The sequence below is a fragment of a genome, unplaced genomic scaffold (assembly GCF_019419815.1).
Source record: "Pyrus x bretschneideri cultivar Hongxiangsu unplaced genomic scaffold, Pyrus_bretschneideri_v1 Contig38, whole genome shotgun sequence".
Classification (NCBI taxonomy): domain Eukaryota; kingdom Viridiplantae; phylum Streptophyta; class Magnoliopsida; order Rosales; family Rosaceae; genus Pyrus; species Pyrus x bretschneideri.
Genome location: NW_025999701.1, coordinates 2,573,910 through 2,583,697, shown reverse-complemented (window position 1 = coordinate 2,583,697; position 9,788 = coordinate 2,573,910). Strand labels below are relative to the sequence as shown.

The 9,788-nt window shown below is 37.6% G+C and overlaps 1 protein-coding gene and 1 non-coding gene across 2 annotated transcripts; both read left to right on the top strand.

Moving 5' to 3' along the window:
* Positions 1 to 284: 284 nt before the first annotated feature.
* LOC108868273 lies at positions 285 to 2,184 on the top strand. Its single transcript, XM_048564043.1, has 2 exons — positions 285 to 495; positions 2,059 to 2,184. Exons 1-2 carry the CDS (start codon positions 286 to 288, stop codon positions 2,164 to 2,166), a joined length of 318 nt encoding a protein of 105 aa, XP_048420000.1. The 5' UTR covers position 285; the 3' UTR covers positions 2,167 to 2,184.
* Positions 2,185 to 2,793: 609 nt separating this feature from the next.
* On the top strand, positions 2,794 to 2,913 carry LOC125468479. The gene has a single exon (XR_007250865.1). It is a non-coding gene; the product is annotated as a 5S ribosomal RNA (ribosomal RNA).
* The last annotated feature ends 6,875 nt before the right edge of the window (positions 2,914 to 9,788 follow it).

Below are 9,788 nucleotides of genomic sequence, written 5' to 3'. Positions count from 1 at the left end.
TAATCAATTAAGTTCATTAGTTCCCCTATACCAATTTTCTATATGCAACCTTACCAACTCCTTTTTTCGTATTTTATTTCAACTTTCGACTTCCAGCCCTTGCTCAAGTTGTGGATCGCAGCCTTGTTTTTTTAAAGCTGCATATCAATTTATGGAAGGTGTGTGCGGTTACTCTAAAAAACGCAAGGCTATTGCCTGTTGGTTGGCTGTTTTTTACGTTATGTTACAGTTATTTCTTTATGATTCTAGTCCATGTACGGTTGTGCATCGAAAGGTAGTTGGGAGATGAACGAGATAAATACAACGGAGCAAGCAATTCCAACTAGGTACTACTGCTACAGGTGTCGCCATGTGGTGACTTTACATGTCGAAATGAAATGCCCTTTCTGCCAAGGCGGCTTCATCCAAGCATGCGAGGGTGTTGAATCACTCTACCTAGTCATGCCATCGGAATCTGAGCATTCTGAAAGTGGTTCAGATGGAGAGAGCACCACTGTAATTTATCCTTTGATCAAACAAAATTTTCTGCCCGTATTTGTTTATCATTTGGAGTTCTTTAGAGAAAGGCCCTTGAAACTCCTATTTTCCAAACAAAAATCTACATAATATTAAACATTCAAATAAAATTCAAAATTCAAATAGACTACCATGTAGACAAATTATAACTAATTATTACAACATATTTACAACTTATGCCACAAAATCCTAATTATGTCAATAAATATTGTTACTCACCCTAATCATGATTAGCGACTAACCCCATATGGAAATTTTACCCTTCTTGTATCATAAATATTAGTAACATACATACATATATATATATATATAATATATTAATTTATCCATATTCATAAACTATTATGGGCACATTTTTTGTATATGAAAAAAGAAAATCCTTTGTACAATCAGTTATTTTGCATCAAATAATATTGTTTGATAAAATAACAAACCAATTAATATATTATGTTGTAGGTAAATTATTTTACATAGATTATTACATACATTAGACATTTTTTATTTGTTATTATATATCTATGTTAAAAATAATTTATCTATATTTATATGTAAAATATAAGTAAATTAATTTTGAATCAAATAGCATTTATTTTGTAGGTAAATTAAAATAGTAGTTACATTGTTTTGGTCAAGTTAAACAGTGCCCAAATTATATAGTAAAAACTAAACCAAGACAAATTATCACCATTAAAATAAAACAGTAGGTACATTAGTTTTTTTTTTCTTTCTAAGATTAAACAATAGGTAAATTATGTTGTAGGTACATTATGTTTGTAAAAAAAAAAAAAAAAGGAAAATTGAAAGTAGTAGATATATAATTTTTAATCCAATTTCCTTTATTTATAGGTGAATTATTTGCATGCATTATTACATATATATTGGGCACATTTTATTACTAATATATATGTGTGCAATGATTCACCTATATTATTATATAAAATATAGATAAATTTATTTTGAATCAAATAACATTCCTTTTATTTTATAAGTAAATTATTTGGCATGCTTTATTACTGGGCAAATTTTATAGTGCCCTTTCATATTTTCATTTGGTAAGAAAATGACAAGATTAAATTAAAATTGTTTAATTTTATGCAAATTGAAAAACAATTACAAAATATTAAAGAAAGTATAACATAGTGCTTTTTGTTTTTGTTTTTGTTTTTTTTTTTTTTTTTGCGCCAGAAGCATTAATATACAATTTGTTATGATATATTAATATGCAATGATTTTAAACATTAATGCATTTTTTTTATTAATCCCTCCCTTCAAATTCTGCATATATAGAATTAAATGTATACATTAAAACCGTAATTAGGGGTGTTTTAGGCATCTAAAATGCAAAATGTGTAAAGGCAAACATAATTAATGAATCTGCTTATGTAGAGCCTAGTCATTGAGTTTTATTCAGGTAAAAAGACTATATCGGGTTTTATGTAAAAAAATTTGAGTTTCAGGGGTTAAAATTATATTTTCACTATCATTCATCATTTATAATTTCAACATTGAAGTAATTTGGTTGGTTACAACTCGTAATTGCAGGGTATCTACGATTCAAATCCCAGTGGTTTTGTTACACTTGGCATTGATTCCCAAGATGTAAATAATGAGGTTGACGAGCAACGCCACGAGATAAGGGTATTAGTCTAGAGATTCTGTCAGCTGATTGGGAAAGTTTCTCTGTTTTCTCATAAAAAATAAGAACTTCATTGAAGGTGGTGTAACTTTTTCTGCAGGCTACGTCCTCAGAGTAGATCCTGTTATTCACCAACCTTGGCCTCGAGATTCTGTCAGCTGCTTTTGATCAGGTTTCCTCCACGCGAAAGCCTTACTATGCCCTAATTGGTATGCTATTGGCAATTGTGGCAGTACTTGCTTGCATCTCAGAGCTCCTTCACAATGGTATAAAGGAAAGAGTTGTATTGAGGAGGAGGGGAATGCTATGGTGTTTTTACTACCCACCTCCAAATAACATGCTTTTTGGTACTTTCCCTGAAATTTTTGGATTATGTCTTGCCATTGTTCAATGTATTTGCTCGGCAGTGCAGTATTATTTCCCCCATCGCCATGCTATTAATCCTATAAAATTGTCCCCTGTGCCTGCCGTATTCTTTTTCAGTTTGGTTGTTTTAAAATTAGTTAACAATCGGAGGTACACCGCTGATGACAACCTTCAGAATGGTGCTTAAGCAAAGGCTAGATTCAAGTGAACATAGAAAATGATTCTTAGAGAATATGATCGACTAGCCGGCACTCCTATCTTACGTCGAATCCTTAGGATGCGATTCATACCAACTCACATGCATCGGATCCCATCCAAACTCCGAAGTTAAGCGAGTTTGGGGGAGAGTAGTACTAGGATGGGTGACCTCCTGGGAAGTCCTCGTATTGCATCTAGCAGACCCCACTTAGTGGAAAAAGGCTTTGAAGAAGAAGAAAGGAAACATGCCTTGAAGATGTCACCTTCAACTATTATGAAAGCTCATATACAGCTTCTCTGTAGAAATAGAAGATCATTGTTCAATAAATTATCAAGTTTGTCAATGTTAAGTAGAATGCTTGAATTCTACAATTGTCCGATCACATCCTAGTCCTACAAATTGAGATGATTGCCATGGAGATTTTATGAACTAAAAGTTACTACAATATAATGATATTCATCTTCACTTGTTAGTGAGAGGTCTTATGTTTGACTCATGAATAGTGAATTCTATCCCAATTTCTTTGTTGGCCTATTGTGGGGCTTAGCCTTAATCCTCCACCCATTTAACGTAAAGTATGTATATGAGAAAATGATCCTGTAACTCTCTAATATATAGAACGCTTCTTCTTCCAAGAAGTTCTATATTCATAAATCAATGACCTTACTGATATTTTACATTTGTACCACTCTAGCCCTTGGTAAATAACGCCACAAAATATATACATGTGTTTGAACCCGATTTTACACTATCGGCCTGAGCAATCGAGACCGTAGAATGAGTAAAATTCTGAGCCATTGGATTGGAAGAAGGTTGAGATAATTGATTAATAATTTGTCTAGATAATATTATGATTTTAATAATCACAATGTTATCTGGGGAATTATTAAGAAGATTATTTCTAAAAATGTGGAGATAATTAAGGAGTCCAAAAGATTGAATGCTACCGGATTAAAAGATCAAAGGTGACTTAAATGTCGTGCGGCTATGCATTTTCAGAGAAGGTGTTTTGCATTTGTGCATGTGGTTGGAAGAAAAGCATGTGGCATGCATGGTTGCACACGGGCAAATAGGTGGTGATAGGCTTTGGCCTATCATGAGATAAGGAAATGGCCACGTGGAATGCATCCAAAAGATAAGAAAGGAAAAAAACATGGGCTTTTTGGAAAAATGGTGATAATACCGAAGCAAAGTTAGGTGATGATGGCTTTCTGTCAATTTGAATTGAAATCAAATTCTACTAGTAAAGCCGCACCACACATCTGCTTCTATAAATACAAGGCTGCGAACACCATTCAGAGGACCTCCAATTCAACACACAACTGCCCTGCGCAAAACCTCTCAAACATCTTGAGATTTTTTTTATTTTCTTTTTTCCGCCGACACATCTTCAGTTTGGATAAACAGCACTGTGAAGGCAACCGGCGAACATCTTCAGTTTGGATAAACAGCACTGTTGCCGTAGAATCAGCCGTTCCCGAAGCACCTTCAGTTTGGATAAACAGCACTGCGTCGAGGCCGACTTGGTTATCTATCCAAGTCTCGGTCGAGAAGGATTTTCAAATCCTTATTGGCAGAGGTCATCTCATTAGCCTTCTCGGCGAAGTGAGGTGTTACCAGGTTACTACATTCGGCACCTTGAGAGCCGAATTTGATATTGAACTTCGTAGAACTAGCAGCCTTGTCTTCAGGCTCGAGAATCCAAAGGCCGAGATTTGTTCCTTCCTCGGCCGCAGTCGCAAGATAAAGAAGTCAACAACGCGCTCAACGCAACATCAACAAATTTTACTCCTCGGCCGAGCTCGGCCGACGAGTTGGCACGCCCCGCATTCAACCGAAGGACGTAGTTAGCTTATTAGTTACTCGGCCTGCGCGCCACGTAGGCTTTGTAATTTTTAGGGTCAACATTTTGGCACGCCCGGTGGGATCCAGTGCTAAAATTACGAAGTTCATATGATATATCAAGATTCCAATCTGGCTCAACGTAGCCGATTGTACGAGCGTCTAGAGGAATTGAAAAAACCCAATGAGGAACGAAAAAGATCTTTGGAAGTGGAAAAAATTCTTCGTGGCCATACAGAGATGCAAAAGTCATTCGCTTACATGTTGAGAATAAAAGCTCCTGTTACCCTGCAAGAGCAATGGGTAAATGAAGACAGGGCTCGGTTTAATACCTGGCTAGATGGAAAATATTTTCCTTATGTTTTCGACTACAAATCGATTCCATTTGAGGAATGGTTGGTTGAAAAGACCAGGGGGCAATTTTCCGCTCCGGCCGTAATCAAATATCGGCCTAAGAAAATTGTTACTTTGGCCGAAGATCAAAGGCCACATATTTTTTCAATCGCCGCTGAAAGTTTGGTAGGCCTAGAAGAAAATGTTCCAGTTTCTGAGCCAGAAATTAACTCAGAAAATAATTCGTCAGAAAAGTGTTCCAATGACGAACAAGACCAATTCATGGTTTCAGTTGAACAAACTGCGCCAAGCGATATGATTATTGGTAATAAAGCCGACATGGAGCAATCCAATTCGGCCAAGTTGCTCGAGTTAAAAGCTGAAGTTAACGAAATAATTATGTCTGGGGGACATAATAATTGTTTAACACATTCGACGCCCGAAAATGAAAAATATATCACCAAGTCAAAAATATTTGGAGAAAGTTCTTCATTCGGCCTAGAGCGAAATCAATTTGAGAATTTTGATATTAAAAGATCTCGGCTTGGAATAAAGCATTGTTGGCCTCCTCCTATTTATGGTTCGGCCACTTTTATTTCCATTTGCTAAATTACTTTCTTAACCATTCGGCCTCTTGGCCGATACTTAAGAAAATACGGGGGGACAACGAGCATTGAGCCCTCGGACAAAAAAAAAAAAAAAAAAAAAAAAAGTATTTTCTTAACCATTCGGCCTTTCGGCCGATACTTTAAGAAATGAGGGGTTCGGCCACTTTTTTTTTGTTTGTTAATATATATATATATATATATATATATATATATATATATTGAATAAATTCTTTTCTTAACCATTCGGCCTCTTAGCCGACGCATAAGAAAATAAGGGGAGCATTAAGATGGTACAAAAAAAAAAAAAGTGTTGTTCTTTAATACATTAGCCGAGCCGAGGATGGACGTTTGTAGAAGGCCATTTGACGAGTCGAGTACAAGGCCAAGTTCACATTCGGTGGAAGTATTTGATTTTCTCAAGTATTAAAGAGGATTAGGTGTCTGCTTTGATTTCATTTGAGACAACCGAATAAAGTTGGCCGAGCCACATTAAGTGTAAAGTTTGTCAGCAATGTGTTTCCCAATGTTAGCGTATATATGTCGGCCATGCTGCAACGATACAAGCATATATATATATATATATAGCCTGTAACGTCACATCAAAATAGGCCAAAGGAGAGATGGCATGCAAATGCAAACGGCAAGTTCAAAAGTTTAATGAAAAGCCACTCACTTTAAATTGTAGGCTTCCATGTGGGCACACCCTCTCATTCGGTGGGAAAGTTATTCGGTGGAGGTTTAGATATAAGTCCATCTGTGGGCTTTTAACATCATATGTTATTCTTTTGCCGAAAAGGAAAATATTTGCAGCAATATTTATTTCTGGCTTCTGTCGAGAAGTTCCCACGCCCTTCAGACTTTTCTCTTCAGTATCTTTGACTGATCTCGGCGTCGCCTTCGTCGAGAAGATGCAGATCATTTCCAGTTCGACGATAGCAGACGTACCCGTTGCCATTTTGAGCAACCTAATGGTTCTGTTGACTGCACGACCGCAGGCTTCAAACAAGACCGAAACGGGATGTGGCCTTGAGAATCAGGGACGACAGAGCGTACATGCCTCGATGAATGTATGGTTACAGATCAATTCATGCATGCGGGTACAACTTTCTTTGAAGGAGTAAGCGGTGGGCGAGAGTCCCCGAGCCTTCGGTCCCATTTGTTTTTTTTCGACCTTCGACCCTCTTTGATTTTTCTCGGCCATCGACCCCATTTGGTTTTTCTCGGCCCTCGACCGTGTTTGATTTTTCTCGGCCCTCGACCGTATTTGGTTTTTCTCGGCCCTCGACCGTATTTGGTTTTCCTCGGTCCTTTGATAGTACTAGGCGAAGACACATCTGGAATCAGGGCCTGTCTTATTTCTTGCAGTTGACTTGCACATGCTTATTGCAGCTCATGACAATGGATCTGTAAAGGTGTTTTGTTTACCCGTGTCATTACTTGATCCGGGCTAGATTTATGTTAGGCCGAGCTCGGCCAACTCGTCAAGGCTTCTTTCAAGACATAGCAGGCTATGAAGTGGATATACCACGGGAAATGAATTCAGTTCAACTTTTGCCGAGTGATCAAGGTCGTTGAGTATTATTTTTCTTCGGCGGTGGATGCTAGTTGTTTTTTTTTTTTTCTTGATCATATATTTCTCGTTGTCACGTGGAGGTACTCAGCCGTCAAGGAACGTACGATTATTGGTTTGCGTCGAATCACTTCATTTTCGACGATACAGGGGTTCTTCGACTGCACTAATTTCCTTAACCATTCGGCTTATGAGCCGAAGCTCAAGGAAATTGGGGGGCAATGTTTGAACCTGATTTTACACTATCGGCCTGAGCAATCGAGACCGTAGAATGAGTAAAATTCTGAGCCATTGGATTGGAAGAAGGTTGAGATAATTGATTAATAATTTGTCTAGATAATATTATGATTTTAATAATCACAATGTTATCTGGGGAATTATTAAGAAGATTATTTCTAAAAATGTGGAGATAATTAAGGAGTCCAAAAGATTGAATGCTACCGGATTAAAAGATCAAAGGTGACTTAAATGTCGTGCGGCTATGCATTTTCAGAGAAGGTGTTTTGCATTTGTGCATGTGGTTGGAAGAAAAGCATGTGGCATGCATGGTTGCACACGGGCAAATAGGTGGTGATAGGCTTTGGCCTATCATGAGATAAGGAAATGGCCACGTGGAATGCATCCAAAAGATAAGAAAGGAAAAAAACATGGGCTTTTTGGAAAAATGGTGATAATACCGAAGCAAAGTTAGGTGATGATGGCTTTCTGTCAATTTGAATTGAAATCAAATTCTACTAGTAAAGCCGCACCACACATCTGCTTCTATAAATACAAGGCTGCGAACACCATTCAGAGGACCTCCAATTCAACACACAACTGCCCTGCGCAAAACCTCTCAAACATCTTGAGATTTTTTTTATTTTCTTTTTTCCGCCGACACATCTTCAGTTTGGATAAACAGCACTGTGAAGGCAACCGGCGAACATCTTCAGTTTGGATAAACAGCACTGTTGCCGTAGAATCAGCCGTTCCCGAAGCACCTTCAGTTTGGATAAACAGCACTGCGTCGAGGCCGATTGGTTATCTATCCAAGTCTCGGTCGAGAAGGATTTTCAAATCCTTATTGGCAGAGGTCATCTCATTAGCCTTCTCGGCGAAGTGAGGTGTTACCAGGTTACTACATTCGGCACCTTGAGAGCCGAATTTGATATTGAACTTCGTAGAACTAGCAGCCTTGTCTTCAGGCTCGAGAATCCAAAGGCCGAGATTTGTTCCTTCCTCGGCCGCAGTCGCAAGATAAAGAAGTCAACAACGCGCTCAACGCAACATCAACAAATTTTACTCCTCGGCCGAGCTCGGCCGATGAGTTGGCACGCCCCGCATTCAACCGAAGGACGTAGTTAGCTTATTAATTACTCGGCCTGCGCGCCACGTAGGTTTCTGTAATTTTTGTAGCCAACAACATGATATTCAGTTATTTCACATCTGTTGAGCAATACAGTATGTGCTCAAAATCGTTAAGAAAGTCATTATGTATGTATGCCGTTCAATGGTGAAGCACCGATGCCAATCCTTATCTACCCATTTTTGCAGGTCTCGAGATCCTGAAGATGTTATAACAGAAACAAGATCGTTTTAAAGATTAGTTTAGCCTGTAGGGCTTACAGGTTGGTCTTTTTTTAGAGTTTATATTAGGAAGAACATAGTTTTGCACTTGATCACAACATCAGCATTGAAAATATAAGCAGAGTATGTACTGCATCTTAAGAGTGTCAACTTTTAGCCATCACCGTCTAATTCCTCTCCTTTGTCCAAATCAATGTTCTATGATACCATTTCTCAAATTGTTTGCTGCATAAAGGTTTGCTTTAAGAGCTACCAAAGTTGCAACATTGAAGAATCACTATGCTTATAATTATGTATAAGTGAAAATTTCTCTACTGTAAATCTAAATGTTTAAAATAAAGTTCGTTGTGTCATCTACTGACTGTTACGGTGTAATCTCTTGCGATTCTCGAGAGCTTTCAGTATAAGCAGGTTATTATGGTCATTTACTGACTGTTTCTGCTTCTTGTGCATATTTCGTCTTCTCAACAATGCCATTACTGACTGTTTGTGCCGATTTTCGTAGGAGCTGTTATTCGACTGCAGAGGAAATATTCTGAATCTATTATTGGCTTTACTAGGATTCTTTAGCTGAAATGTCTGATTCTGATTCTTTTTCTTGAATTGTTGTCAATGTGGACTGGAGGGATGGCGATACTGATTTTGCTATCCTTTATTACTTTTAAGTGTTCTTCCATTTGTTAGAGTCCACATGAGGCATCATCTTCTTCCAACTGCCGTGCCTCAGATTGCAGTTGTTAGATTAATAAGTAGTATAAGACTATTAGTTGTGTAGTTGATGGTTAAAATCTGTTTTTAATCACCCGGTTTGCTTCTATTGCAGGTTCTTAACCAAATGGGGGAAATACTTAAAGCAAACGGGGCCAACCAATCCTCTGTGGTTAAAACGACTATTCTGTACAGATTTAGTGTTGGAGGTGAAATTAGATGTTTGTTACGTCCATGCAGGTTGGCTGATTTGAAGGACTTGAGAAAGCCACTGAAATCTATGCTACCTGTAAGTTCTATGGATACAATAAGAAACAATCTGACCTTTAGCAAATGAAGAAGATGAAGTCATAGTCAACGTCAATAGTAAGTTTCTCATCTCTTGCATAAACAATAAGGTTGACTTACAATAGGTCTAAGTCCAATAATAAGCGTCTTTTTTTT

What these genes read in the sequence shown, in the direction of transcription:
- LOC108868273 (XM_048564043.1), top strand. Translation starts at nt 286, where the DNA reads ATGAACGAGATAAATACAACGGAGCAAGCAATTCCAACTAGGTACTAC. An exon ending in CAGATGGAGAGAGCACCACT is followed by an intron (nt 496 to 2,058) that starts GTAATTTATCCT and finishes TCGTAATTGCAG; the next exon opens with GGTATCTACGATTCAAATCC.